Raw genomic sequence first — 15186 nt, forward strand, 5'->3', positions numbered from 1 at the left:
CAGGAGGCCCTGGCCATCTACCCGCCCTGCGGACGCAGGAAGATCATCCTCTCCGATGAAGGAAAGATGTACGGTACGCCACACCCTTTTCTGTCTATTCCCCGGGTGTTATGTGATGGCTCTGCCGTCCCCTCGCTCTTATATGGACATGCACGTCAAGGGACAGCGCCTGAGAGCAAGATATTACCTTTTTTTTCTGGTGATATTTGTACGTAGCGCTGTCCCTCACATTTGTGCATCCTTTATGTACAAATACCCACGCAAACACCATCTTCATGTTTCAGAGCGTTCTTCACATCACACAGCTGTCCCTGTTTTTGATGTAGTTCTGTTCTTGTCTATTCATGTTCTGTATTATTTCATGTTTTGTGTGGACCCCAGGAAGAGTAGCTGCTGATTTCACAGCAGCTAATGGGGATCCTAATAAAACGCCAAAATACCCTTTCCCTCCATCCACGTGGCTGAGTAGCGCGATTTTGATGTGTGCCACTCTCCTCTCCAATGTTTCTGCTCACATTCTGATTGATTGATACTTCACAGGATCTGCTTAACCCCCCCCCCCCTGACATTGCTGTATTTTTCTAGTATTTAATTCCGTAACTATGTAATGAGGTATGGCCCAAACCAATTCCTCGCTATCAGTCACAGGTACAGTATACTGTATAGCGTTACTTCATTGGCCTTCCTACCTATGTTATGTCATTGGCTTTTAAGTGTTGTAATCCAATGAAAAGTAAAGAGCAAAAAGTGAGATGTTGTACACGGAGTGTGGAACACCTGCTCTTTCCATGACCGACTGACCAGGCAAATCCAGGTGAAAGCCATGGTCCCTTATTGATGTCCCTGAGGGACGCTTTTGACAAACTGAGGCTGTTCTGAGGGCAAAAGGGGGTGCAACTCAATATTAGGAAGGTGTTCCTAATGTTTTGTGCACTCTGTATGTTGTGATGAGGTCAAATATTTAGGTTTTGTACACAAAGGATTGTAATTGTCTACCATAGAATGCTAATAGTATAGAGTGCTCATAGACCCTTCAGAATGTCATACAGTGACTATAGGTCACACTGTCTTGCTGATAGAGGTCTCTATAACATATGGCTAGCTGATAGAGATCTCTATAACATATGGCTAGCTGATAGAGGTCTGATAACAACATATGGCTAGCTGATAGAGGTCTCTATAACATATGGCTAGCTGATAGAGGTCTCTAACATATGGCTAGCTGATAGAGGTCTCTATAACATATGAGCTGATAACATATGGCTAGCTGATAGAGGTCTCTATAACATATGGCTAGCTGATAGAGGTCTCTATAACATATGGCTAGCTGATAGAGGTCTCTATAACATATGGCTAGCTGATAGAGGTCTCTATAACATATGGCTAGCTGATAGAGGTCTCTATAACATATGGCTAGCTGATAGGTCTCTATAACATATGGCTCTCTCTATAACATATGGCTAGCTGATAGAGGTCTCTATAACATATGGCTAGCTGATAGAGGTCTCTATAACATATGGCTAGCTGATAGAGGTCTGATAACAACATATGGCTAGTTGATAGAGGTCTGATAACAACATATGGCTAGCTGATAGAGGTCTCTATAACATATGGCTAGCTGATAGAGGTCTCTATAACATATGACTAGCTGATAGAGGTCTCTATAACATATGGCTAGCTGATAGAGGTCTCTATAACATATGGCTAGCTGATAACTCGTCTGCTTGACTGTTTGATAGCTAATCCGGACCCCCGGTGGTGGAAAATCGAGGGGCCCAAACAGAATGGGTGATTGTATGCTTATCATATGCGGTCTGCCATGGCCTCTGTCACTGCGCCAGCTCCTCTAGCAATTAGTCATGAGCCACACGCTAGGCTAGCTAGGTCCGGTGAGGTCATAGCCGTCCCCTGATCAACTCTAAACCCTTATAAAGCTTGCAATAATGGGGGTGGAGGAGAGGGGGCAGGTGTCACAATGTGTATAGGGGGGGAAAAGAGGGGAAGGGTGTTGAGGGCTGGGAGGGGGGTGTTGAGGTACCCCTTCCTCCCCATGGGGGTCAGGGGCGGGTGATGTGCACCAGGGAGTACGATGGCCCGTTAAGAATGGTATGCGTTTGGAGCCGGAGTTCAAGGCAGCGCCGCTGTAACCCTATACCAGAATAGACGTTTACCCTTTGAGCGCCTGGAGGGGGGGAACAAATAAACACCAAGGTAGTGGCGGTGTCTTGTGGGGTGCCCTGCACCTGTCCCTGGTGTCTTTATGCCTCCCTCTGTTCCCTGCTATTTATGTGATTTTACCAGCGTCTCATGCACTCTATCCCCCGTCCACATCGCGCACACACAAACACACACACACTGTAGGCCCTGCCAGAGTCGTCGCCCCCCCCCGGTCTGTCTGTCAGTGAGTCTGGCTGCCTTTCAGTTAACCTCCAGCTGCTCCCCAAGTTCACCCCAGCCTTGCAGGCCAGCCCAGATTTACAACATGAGGAAAAAGGACAAAACTAAGCTCCTATCTTCCATGGGTCCCTGTTGTGCTAGGCCCCATTGGACTTACGGCCGGTGTGTAGAGTAACGGGGGATCCACCGGGTAGACTGTCTTTTCAGAGCCGGGGGGGAAAATGATGTGTGTTAAGGGAGGAGGGAGGGACTGTTGGATAAGTGCTTTGTCCCGAGGTATAGGATACCCATATAGGCCGTATATGGAGAGGAAAATGACATTGGAAATGTGATTATGTTGGCTGTTTATTCACAGTGATTGGATTATCAGCCATAACTCTTCTTGTAATCCCTTTTTATTATTTACATAATCAAAAAAAAGTGTCTAGTCTTATGCCTAATGCAGAAATAACTGACATTATCATATTTTGTTCAGTCTTTCACACCTGCTCTCCCTCTGACACCTATAGTGATCATCTGTTTTCCGTGTCCTTCATTACAAGGGTTTTATTGCCGATAAACATGTTGACATGTTTGTCTGTCTTGTGTACAAAGTCAAAGTGCCCTGCAAGCAGAGGGCAGCAGTTTCTCCTGTCAGCTCAACCCTCGTTAATAAAGTACATGATGTAGAGGAAAGGCCCAATGGAAAGAGATGGCTCTCCTCCTCACCTAGGTCCCAACTTCCCCAGTCAAGTGAGAGATTCACTGACCGAAGGCTGTGTGTGGCCAGTAGCCTTTTGAGAAAGTGCTTGTGTGTTATGTTTTTTTAGTCTTTGCAGCTGAGAGGACCGAGTTCTCTGTACGGTCATCATATCATTTGCTGAGTCTCCACAGTGTGTACTAGGGCAGTGGGGGGGGGGTCACTGCCTCCAGAGAGAGTATGGCCAGGTCAGTGGGTTGCTGAGTCGTGGGGTGTGTGGTGCTGGAGGGGACAGCCCTCACATGGGATGGTCCGGAGTCTGAACTGGACCCTGGCCGTAACCCTAGCCCTGTCTTGACCTTGACTCTCACCTTCACTCTCACCTCAGTGACTTTGAAGAACCATTACTGCCTTTCTGCTAAGGTGCTGCTGGAATTCAGACATGGCTGTCTGAATTGGCTCCGACATGCATCTCATTATAGGGCCCTGATCGAGCTCTCGCTCCCATAAGCGTAATCCAAGATCAAACATGACTGTATAGAAATATGAAATCCCTTGCCCTTGCTTGCACCTATCCAATGGTGGTAGATCAGTGATTTACTTTTGGGACCTATTCACACGAGAGGAGATGGGGAGAATATTATGCAACCAGTGTAGATATACATACTGTATGGCCAGGATTCACTTCATTCAAATGAAACTGACGGTAAAAAGTCAGCTACTGCTGTTACCATGGTAACGCCTCCGAATGAATCGCAGTGCTATGTGGACGTACCTTTTTTTAAATCTCTTAAGTCTTTGTAGGGACGACACTGTATCAGACAGTGTCCCTGAGAGAGGGGTGAAATAGCCGAGTGGCTTTAGAGACGGGCCTGTTTGCCAGGAGTCTCCAGGAGTGCTAGGCTCACTATCCTATCGGAGGGGAAATTGTACCCTGACAACACATTCCTGCGGCCTAAATGTGATTATTAATATATATATATATATATATATTTTTTTTTTTTTTCTCGCCTACAGAGGCACATGTGCTGGCGGAAGCCTTACGGCTGGAAGATGTGTGTTCAGAGAGGGGCTCGCTGTGTGTGCGCTCTCCCTGGCTGGCATATTTGGCCTCCTCCTATCGTACCCATCGATTGCCACTTCAGAATAGAGAGTAGATGTGAGAAGCTGAGTCCTGTGTTGTTGTCTGGAGGGGGGCTATGTGCTAAGGTGTGAGTCGCTGTCCTTCTAGGCAGGGTCATGAGGGTGTGAATGTTTTAGCAAAAGGGTTAAAGGGTGTGCGTGCGCACACACACACAAACCCAGCCTAGTAAGCCTCCCTGAGGACGGCAGTAGCAGAGAGAACAGATGCAGGGCTGGTGCTGCAGCAGGCAGTGTGTTGGTATGTGAGGAACGCTCGGGAGGATAGAAGCAGAGGGTAGGGTAGGCCGTTTAGGGTCAGAGAAGAACCCATCCTTCTGAGAGGAGGCATATGTATGACTGGGAGGAGAGGGCTACACCTTCGCGTGGCACAGTCTGCAACCACCGCTAACCCCCTCTGACCCCAACAAACAGAACTGGAAGGGGGGGCAGTAGGGCGAGGGGGAGACCAACTCACAGATGGTCCCAGAGTGGGACGAGTAGAATATTGTTGTTGTGGTCGGTCACTGACTGCTCTTGAGAACTAAACACAGTGTCCTTTGACCTGATCCCAGTCCCTGACTATTTATCCTTAACCAATGAGAGCGAGCTACACATTTCAAACTGGTCTTGGACCAGTGGTTGAGGAATTAACCGGGGTCAGGTTCTGTCTGTCCGTCAACCTCTCTGGACCGCTCCCTGTGGACACGGTCACACGATGACATCATTGTGTGACTGACCGACGACGACTCTGATCTGTGATCTCACACTTGCCTGAATATTTTTTTAAATCATACCACCCGTCCAGTTCAAGGAGTGGCAGCGACATCTGATATAAACACCTAAAGACCAGCCTCTTAACAGCTCATTAATGACTTGGTGTAATGGTCACAAATACAGTATGCTAATTTTGAATGGACTGGGAGGATGCTGTGTGTGTGCAGACTGTGTGACAGTATGTAAGCATAACCCTGAGTCATGGCTAAAATTGTTTTATAAGCATGATGCTGATAATCAAGATTCCACTGTCAGTGAATGGAAGAGGTCAATAGTTAAGATTACAAATAAACTTTAAAAAATATATTTTCAGGGAGTTGTGTAACACAGCACTTAAAGTTAGATGAAGATGGAACATAATGTAGTGGTTTTCTCAAGTACATGTGAAGTATACTGCACTCACCTTTTTGCTACTTTTTAAGTCGCCTACGGTCACGGTTGTCGTAAGAACGGGACCAAGGCGCAGCGGATGTTGAGTTCCACATATCTATTGCAAAGTGAAACTTAAAGAACAAACAAATCAATACACGACCACCTAACCGTGGCTACGTGGTGCACTAACACAAAACTACCCCACAAATGCAGGTGGGTGAAAAGCCTACCTAAAATATGACCCTCAATTAGAGGCAACGATTACCAGCTGCCTCTAATTGGGAACCACACAAGCCACCAACCTAGAAATCTATGAACTAGATACCATAGAGAACCGAGGGCTCACCTACATGTACTTTTCCTAACAACGTGCTTTCTAAATGATTAACTACTGGTGGCATCTAGAGTAAATTGCAACAGAATAATGGGGATTTATATTAAAGTTGTCTTGTTCATTTGAGGTAATGAAATAAGAGCGCCTGACTAAGCATCTCTACGGAATCCAGAAGTTACCTCGGTGACCTCGCAAAAAGTATTCGCCTTCAGTCAGTATCTGCAAAAAGGGCACAAGAAATGTGGAACACGTTTTTCATCCATAGGGATTAAAGAAATATGTATTCAGGTGCTTAAACGATTGGCGCGCGAGTGCACCTTCCGATATAAACACTGAACGCTTGAGCAATTCCAGCCCAGAAATTCAAATAAGATTGAGGGTGAATGAGTGCCGTGACTGGGCCTTGTGTGGATGAAGACGGAGACTGAGCGAAGGGTTTAAATCCACAAAAACCTGACACAAAGGGAGCCCTACTGCTCTGTCTGTGTGTGTGTGTGTGTGCTTGCGTAAAGAGGTTAGCGTCACCCTCCTTAATATTCCTCCTTTGTGAACATGTCACCACTTCACAGAAAATCATCACTGCCAAAATTGACCAAAATGTATATTTCACCTTTATTTAACCAGTTCGGCTAGCTGAGAACAAGTTCTCATTTGTATCTATATACAGCGTGTGCAAATGAGGTAGGATAAGAGAGGTAAAGGCAATAAATAGGCCACGGTGGCAAAGTAATTACAATATAGCAATTGAACGCTGGAATGGTAGGATGTGCATACATACAGCTGCTACTTTCAGAAGGCGGTGAACTAGTCCCCTATTAAACTTTAATCTTTTTAGAGTTTGATTAGTGGAAAGTAATGTCCTTACAAACGCCGTCTGCTTGAATCTTATCCCCACCAGTGTGGCTCAGAGGAGGGCTGGGCAAACCGTGTTTGGCATTCCACTTGGAGGCGGCGTCCCTAATGGCATCCTATTGCCTACATAGTGCACTACTGTTGACCAGGGCTTGTCAAAAGTGGTGCACTATATAGGGAATAAAGGATGCCATTTGGGACGCAAGCTGAATCTGATCACTTTTATTGCCTGCCAGCGTTTCTGGGCTCCTTAGGGTTCGGGTTGCCTTTTCTCAACCCGACCGGGCGTTCTGATTGGTCAGCTGCGTAGGGCAGGGTTTTCTGACCCAAGCATCACTATGTGAGGAAAGTCTTATGCTGGTTGTTCCAGGTTGCAATGTGTGACTGATCTCTGTTAATTCACATGGAGATGTGGTGTGAGAACGAAAAATGACAGTGTTTAAGAGGTGGCGCAAACTCGACCCTTCTACAGCTGGGTGGCTGGCTGAGTGTGTTAAAGTGTGTGCGTGTACGTTGTGGGTGTCTGTGCGTGCCATAAATGTGCATGTATGTGCAGGGCCAAGAAGAGGTCACATGAGGTCACAAGTCCCCCGCCCTTGATGGTGAAACAAGCCCAAGATTTACTGCAGGCGTAAAGGCATATTCCATAAACATTGACACACACACCAGCTGCCGAGCAGCCTCTCCAGGCCTCCTTCATCGCACTCCAGTGTGGCCGTGGCGTGTCTGTTCTGAGCGTGGCTGCTATACCTCTTCACCTGCTCAGCCGCTGTGACCTGTCTGTCAGCAGCATAGCCCCACAGGACACATGGACCAGGGCAAGCACACACACACACTCTTGGCCTTAAACAAAATTACACTTTTACTGAACATAAACTCACACACCCCTCTCACCTCTGCAGTTAATTTGCCCAGCCAGGCACGTCCAGCTTGCTGAGGATGAGTTAGCTTCAGTAAACATTTTAATTCCTGACGGTTTAAAACATCCTCATCGTCTACAGTACCTTATCATCCCATATCAACTGGCACCCAGCTTGTTGTATTTAACTGCCTTCAACTAGGATTAACACCGTTGGATGATGTGATATGACACTATGAAACCAAAATCAAGCTTTGTATCAAAGAAAATCTACAAATATCACCTTTTTATATTGGATTATTTGAATTTTCTTCATGCCATTTAAAAAAAGAAATGTATATTGTCTGGCTTTTACAGGACGGAACGAGCTGATAGCCCGGTACATCAAGCTACGCACAGGGAAGACACGGACAAGAAAGCAGGTGAGTTTCACGTAGCACCAATCCACTCCTGCTCTGTATTCCGAGCCCTGTCCACCCCGTACACAACACACCCCCACCCCATGTCTGTCCTAGCGGTCTACTCCAATCAGAGGCAAAAACAAAGACACAGAGAAAGCCATAGAACAGCTATGACGGGGCAGTGATGCTGCCTTCGCTCCTGCACAGTCCCCGAGCCCTAGCCCCCTTCTCACGCTGAAATGCGCCACTGCTGAGTGATTTTAGTGGGCCGGGGCCCAATGCACAGATGCTATAGGATCAGATGATGGTGTGTTTCTTCACTTCCTCACGTAGCGCATAGACCAACTTTGTTAGGAGAGCAAGAAGTACAGGATCTTTGCAGCAGAGAGGACGCTGTAGAGGGCTGGATGAGGCAGGGATTTGGAGCCCTATCTGGGACATGGAATTTGATATGGAGTAACTGACTGATGTTGCGTTACATGGAGGGGGGGTCATCTTTGACCTCTTATGGGATGGGGGTAAAGAGGGAGAGGGGTTGGGGTTAACAATGAGTTGAAGTGTCTAGCAATGTATGTGGACACCTGCTTGTCGAACATCTTAAAATCATGGGCATTAATATGGAGTTGGTCCCCCCCTTTGCTGCTACAACAGCCTCAACTCTTCTGGGAAGGCTTTCCACTAGATGTTGGAACATTGCTGCGGGGACTTACTTCCATTTAGCCACAACAGCATTAGTGAGGTCGGGCACTGATCTTGGGCGATTAGGCCTGTCTCGCAGTCTGCGTTCCAATTCATCCCAAAGGTGCTCGATGGGGTTTAGGTCAGGGCTCTGTGCAGGCCAGTCAAGATCTTAAACACCGATCTCAACAAACCATTTCTGTATGCGCATGTGGGCATTGTCATGCTGAAACAGGAAAGGGCCTTCACCATACTTTTGCCACAAAGTTGGAACCACAGAATTGTCTAGATTGTCATTGTATGCTGTAGCGTTAAGATTTTCCTTCACTGTAACTAATGGGCCTAGCCCGAACCATTCCTCAAATTTTACAGTTGGCACTATGCATTGGGGCAGATAGCGTTCTCCTGGCATCCACCAAACCCGAACCATTCCACCACATTTTACAGTTGGCACTATGCATTGGGGCAGATAGCGTTCTCCTGGCATCCACCAAACCCAGATTTGTCTGTCGGACTGGCAGATGGTGAAGCGTGATTCGTCACTCCAGAGAACACTGCTCCTGAGTCCAATGATGATGAGCTTTACACCACTCCAGCCAATGCTTGGCATTGTGCATGGTGATCTTAGGCTTGTGTGCGGCTGCTCGGCCATGGAAACCCATTTCATGAACCTCGCCATGAACCGTTCTTGTGCTGACGTTGCTTCCAGAGGCAGTTTGGAACTCGGTAGTGAGTGTCGCAACCGAGGACAGCCGCTACGTGCTTCAGCACTCTGTGGTCCTGTTCTGTGAGCTTGTATGGCCTATCACTTCGTGGCTGAGCCGTTGTTGCTCCTAGACATTTCCACTTAACAATAACAGCACTTACAGTTGACTGGGGCATCTCTAGCAGGGCAGAAAGTTGACGAACTAACTTGATGTTAAGGGGGCATCCTATGACGGTGCTACTTCGAAAGTCACTGAGCTCATCAGTACGGGCCAATGTTTGTCTATGGCGATTGCATGGCTGTGTGCTCGATGTTATACACCTGTCAGCAATGGGTGTGGCTTAAATAGCCGAATCCACTCATTTGAATGGGTGTCGACATACTTTTGTAGTGTAAATCAATTTGGCATATTTACATTCTTAATTAGTAAAAAAGCTGAAGAACATGCCCACATCCAGGTACCTTTGCAGGTCTTCATCAAACATCCATGAATTAAGGGTTGAAACGTTGTTATAATGACATCCCCTTGGACCATGAGCAGCAGTGTGCAGCATTTTCCTATTTATTTTCCATTCTTAATGAGTGCCATGTTGGTACCAAACGTTTCAAGACAATGACATTGCACTGTGGTAAGAATAAGAATATCAACCTTATTGTTTTGTCGCACCTTTTGGCATCAACATGGAGATAGACACATCTACCAAAGACCTGATCTCCGTCCTTCTCCTCCAGGTGTCCAGTCACATCCAGGTGCTAGCGCGACGGAAGGCCCGGGAGATCCAGGTGAAGCTGAAGGTACGCTATGTGAGTCTCCCTCGTTTTTTGGATCTTCAACTGTTGCGCTGCATCATAGGTTTGCTCAATACAGCAATGGAATGGGTAGACAAACCAATCACAGGGTCTAAATTCTGCAGGATCTGCCAATATGGAGGCGCAATTCAATCCTTCACGATTGCGTTTAGAATGCAAGACATTCAAATTCCAATCCTCCTCACCAATGTATCTCGGTCCACATACCATTTGTCGGGACCTTGCTTTCAATGGGAATGTCTACCATTCTACCCATTCCAATTCTGTCTGCTACAGCACTAGCTATGCAGGTCATTTGGAGTAGCATGCTGATGTTTTTAACGTGTGAAGTTAATATGGAGGGTTGTTGGGGAGGCTGTGGGGGTGCTTGGCTGTAGCCGTGATGTTGTTCCTTTAAAGCCACAGAGCTGAGATCAGCAGGAACGCTTCCTATGGTCTTCATTGTACCTTAACCCATGTTATTCTCTTCTCATTTTGAGGCTTGATTCCATGACTAAATAACTAAATATACCATGGCGTTGATATCCGATAGGGAATTTCTAATGGATTCCCATTGCTACATTTCAGTGAAAACAATATGGAGAGACAAAACCAATTAGAAACAGAGAGTGTGGGTTGTATTAAATATCAACACCTTCATTTGTATGAGCGTTTTATGCAATGCTCAGTACAGATGATGCATCCCTACAAGTCCCCACAGTCAATTTAAATATGCTCCAGCATCCCTGGCTTGAGGCTTGCTGTGCACAATATGAACAAATGCATTTGTCAGGATATAAATGTAATGGTTGTAATGCATTGTTCCTTCCAGGCATTTCATAAGTATTTCAATAGAAGTGTTCCTGTTTGGTGGGTGAAAACGTTCCTTACACATTCTGTCCCCTGCGCTTGCGTGTTTACGTTTCTCACCACAGACACGCGCATGCAAGCATGCGCCCGTACACGCGCACGCCAGGTGACACAGCTCTCCGTCTTTCTGGGCCACTGGGCCTCAGCGTAGATGACAAGCCTTTGACAGGCCTTTTTAAATAGGTCTTTCTTGTAACTGAGAACATTAGCAGATGTACTCCACATATTTCGGCTATGCCCTTGTGTCGGACGGTTCTGGGGAACAGAATGCGCTGGTTGGCCTTGCATTAAAGGGTTGGGTTGAGAGTGTTTGTAGTCCCAGATGAGTTGGAAACTGCTGAATTCAACATGATGGACACGCGCTCACTTAACAATAACGCTTTACCATAAACATCAGACAGGAATGACTCTGCCGTTTCTGGTAGCCACCATGTCTCCTGCTTACCGTTAGCATCTGTCCGTGAACCAGCTTGATTAGCATTAGCATGGTGCTAGCCCTCTGACATGCCCGGACCAGCTCCCACTCTGACCTCTAGCAAACACGTAGACTGCTTGTCAACACCTCCTTGCCTCTGCCAAGGCTATAAACTTTACTTTTGACTCCAGGGCCCTTGACTGCAATATCATCCAGCCTCCCAGACCAACACCGGATGATGCAACCTTCCGCCCCTCTTTTCCCACCCAACTAACATAATGGGGCAAGTGTTCCCAGGAAAACAGGTTGCTGACTAAAGTGGAAAGTGTGTTTGTCTGACCCCTGGGGCCTGCTGTGTGTGTGTCTGCAGGACCAGGCTGCCAAAGACAAGGCACTCCAGAGTATGGCAACCATGTCCTCTGCCCAGATCATCTCCGCCACCGCCTTTCAGAACAAAATGGCTCTGCAGGGGCTGTCCAGGCCGCCGTATCCCACTGCCGGCGGGGTGAGTATGTGCATGGACACACAAACCCTGTCCTTGGGCAACACTGAGGGACACATATAGAAGGAGAGGTAGTGTGTGTAATTAAAGATGTTTCCATGTTTTCTTTTCTTTAGTTTTGGCATGGCGGCCTTCCAGGACAGCCTAGGGGTCCTGAAGAGTAAGTTAAAACCCTGTGTGTGCGTGCCTGACTCTCTGTATGTCTGTCCTGTCTGTCAAAAGGCATTGGTTTACTGCAATGGAATAAATGGAAATCGCAATCCGTCCAAACTGAATATGAGAAACATATTATTTAAAAAGCACTTTAGTTGATGAAGCCTTGCCCCCAGTGTGTTTAAGGGTCAGTCAATTAGGTGTGTGTGTGTGTGTGTGTGTGTGTACGCACGCACGGGGTCAGGTGGGTGAGGGTGTAATGTGTCTACTGCCTGTCTCATCTCTCCAGCATTAAGCCCTTTTCCCAGCAGAGTTACGCCATGCAAGCGTCCGGCCCGCCCCCCATAACAGGTGGGTTTTCCCAGCTTCCCTCACATCCATGTGTCGACAGATGCTGTCATGGTCTGCAAGTGATGAAATACACAAGATGCCGATGAAGAGCTCCAACAAAGCTCAGAGAAAGACGGAATGTAACATTTTCTAAACCTTTGGTATATTTTGTTGCCCCTGGCCCCCACCCTTCCTCTTCACCAGGCTATGAGAGCACGGCGGGCCTGTCCATGTCGCCGGGCACCCCCCCGTGGCAGGGACGCAGTATCGCCAGCTCCAAGCTTCACATGCTAGAGTTCTCTGCTTTCCTGGAGCAGCCTCAGGACCCAGAGACCGTGAGTAGTCACTTAGTAGCCCCTCGCCCTGCCTGATTAGCCTCCGTAATCATCTCACGTAGGTTGACACCGACAACTAGTGAAAAAAGAATCAGAATTGAGCTGCCTTTTTTTAAACGCAGCCTTTAAACGCAGCCTTAATAAGGGCACTGCAAATTAGTAAGCAACATTTCAGATCTCATCAATGTACAAGTGTGCGACATACAGCTTTAAATAAATATCTCACTTTCATCCAACAAGCCTCTTTCTAAAGGTGTTACTTCCTTCCTCAGGCCATGACAGCATCTTGACCATGAACTGAAGCAGCGCTTTGCTAGTAATCAACATCTCTCTCTCCCCTTTGGTTTGCAGTTTAACAAGCACCTGTTTGTGCACATCGGTCAGTCCAACCCCACCTTCAGTGACCCGTACCTGGAGGCAGTGGACATCCGGCAGATCTACGACAAGTTCCCTGAGAAGAAGGGAGGGCTGAAGGAGTTGTTTGAGAAGGGGCCGCCTAACGCTTTCTTCCTCGTCAAGTTCTGGGTGAGTCAAAGCGAGGTGTGTGTTAGAGGCCAATTTATAGTGTTTGTGTGTGCATGCAGGTGTGACTCTGTTCGTGTGTGTTTTTGTTTAACTATCCTTTTGGGTACCAGATGTCCTTACAATTTTGACAGTCCCCGCAAGGAAAAATGCTATTTAAGGTTTAGGGTTACAATCAGGGTTAGAATTAAGGTTAGGGGATACGGTTTGGGTTTAGGGTTCGGGAAAATATAATTTTGGATGGGAATCAATTATTTGGTCCACACATGGGTTGCAATAAAAGAAAATGTGTGTTAGTGTGTTTTTCTGCTTTCTGACTAGAATCATAGAGAAGCAAAGCAGAGAATCACTGAAATGTGTATATATATTATAACATCTTTTGTTTTTTTGACTCTTGGGTCTCCTATGGGCTTGGGCCCAGCCCCTGACTCACACAATTGACCCGTCATATTGATTTATTATGCAGTTAAACTTTTAGTTTTTATTAATCAGTTACCCAATTAAGGCAGGTCCCCCCAGAATCCCCCCAGAAGGTTGGCGGGTGCAGTAAAAAACAAGTATTTATTTCTTGCTGCCCCACGGGCCTGGGTCCAGGGGATTCAGCCCCGGTAAGCCGCCATTCATCCGGCACTGCTTACTGTAACAGATTTCCATAAAAATTGACAAAAAATAGCTTTTTAGCTAAATACTATTTCTTAAGCAAGCATTTTGCTAGGACTGTCTGAGTGGGGAGGGGAAAACTGAAAACCAGCTGTTATTGGCAGATCGGTTTAGAATTCTCTTTGTTATTGGTCTATTAACTAATTTACCGCATGGTGATGTCACAATGGAGAGCCTCCCCCCCCCATCTAACTCTGCTAATTAGAAGGTCCTGCGTAGATTGTATTTTCAACCAGCAACTAGCAGTGAATAACCCTGATGAAAATTATATACACTTTTAGAGTTTGTTTCATCAGCTGTTGTACAATATGATATGGAAAACAGAATTTTGACTCCACTGGGCCTTTAACTGTGTTAGGGTAGCTTTAGGACTGGAGCTCAAGGAATTTGTTAGCGATTTCTGTTTGAAACAAATTTAAAAGTAATCTGTTAAGACCTGGCTGTTTTCTGCCCATGGGTACAGCGGGTATAGAGGACACATTGTGGTGTGTGTGACGGCAGCCTTGGGCAGGAGAGTGGCAGGGTTGCTCTTTCACTGGTGAAACCTGAGCCTGGGCACCTGTCCACTCGCTATTAGGCTGAACCCACCCCACACGCATCCACTTATTTATAGATTCCCCCCAACCAAGAGAGAGGGAATGCACAGAGAGTGAGTGACCATTTCTTTGTGCAGAATGTGTATAACTTGCTTCAGAAACATTACTTATAAACTCTATATTCTACAGAATGAAGATTTTCAGAGTCACACCTTTACATCCCAACTCTACGTTCCCAAATATAGAATGTGCCCCTCCCCCCTAACAATCTCCCCCTCCAGTTAACTTGTACATGAGGTGTTAGTCACCCTCACATGCTCCTCTGAAGCCTTATTTATTGTTGAGAGATAAGACATTGGTGACACCCATATGAAGCCGCCATCTCCCCCTTGGAAGAAGCAGCTGCTGAGATCCATGGCATTTGATGCAGGGTTAATGGGAAGGAGGGAGCGAGGGACCCAGCCATATGTCATGAAAGTGGGAGAGAAAGGGAGGGGAACATGTCCAAGCCATTCATTACGGTAGCCTCTTAATTTCAGTGCTCTGTTGGGCTCGTGCACCCATGATACACACACACACAGCTAGCTCAGACTGACTGGAGAAAACAACCCCATATGACTGCTGCTAGTGCCAGATCCCTCACCACATCATATTATAGTGGGTCCGATTGTCTTAACCCTCATGGCACCCATGACAAAACACACAATCAACCATCCATGCATCCAGCCAGCCGGGTCATGACTTGGGGGCGTCCTGAGGCTCTGGCCGGGTTGTCATGGCGACGGTGACAGGCTGCTTGCACATCTCCAAAGCTATGGCATTCTAGATTGAATTTCCAGCTCCACAGCCTGCCCAGCCTGCTTCCCCGTAGTGCCCATGGCCCTGTCCTAACGTATTGTC

General features: G+C 46.9%; 1 protein-coding gene across 2 annotated transcripts in view; it reads left to right on the forward strand.

The window, feature by feature from the left end:
• Positions 1–15186, forward strand: part of LOC135509521 (transcriptional enhancer factor TEF-3-like) — a 28970-nt gene continuing 13784 nt past the window's right edge. The window contains exons 1-8 of one of the 2 annotated variants that reach the window (XM_064930256.1): positions 1–73; positions 7747–7811; positions 9907–9978; positions 11619–11753; positions 11867–11910; positions 12193–12254; positions 12438–12568; positions 12920–13093. In XM_064930256.1, coding sequence (XP_064786328.1) covers positions 67–73; positions 7747–7811; positions 9907–9978; positions 11619–11753; positions 11867–11910; positions 12193–12254; positions 12438–12568; positions 12920–13093 — 690 coding nt within the window. In that variant the 5' untranslated portion in view covers positions 1–66. The remainder of the gene's footprint in view (positions 74–7746; positions 7812–9906; positions 9979–11618; positions 11754–11866; positions 11911–12192; positions 12255–12437; positions 12569–12919; positions 13094–15186) is intronic. The other variant, XM_064930257.1, reaches the window with a different exon arrangement.

The sequence above is a fragment of the Oncorhynchus masou genome, chromosome 22, assembly GCF_036934945.1.
Source record: "Oncorhynchus masou masou isolate Uvic2021 chromosome 22, UVic_Omas_1.1, whole genome shotgun sequence".
NCBI classification, from domain to species: domain Eukaryota; kingdom Metazoa; phylum Chordata; class Actinopteri; order Salmoniformes; family Salmonidae; genus Oncorhynchus; species Oncorhynchus masou.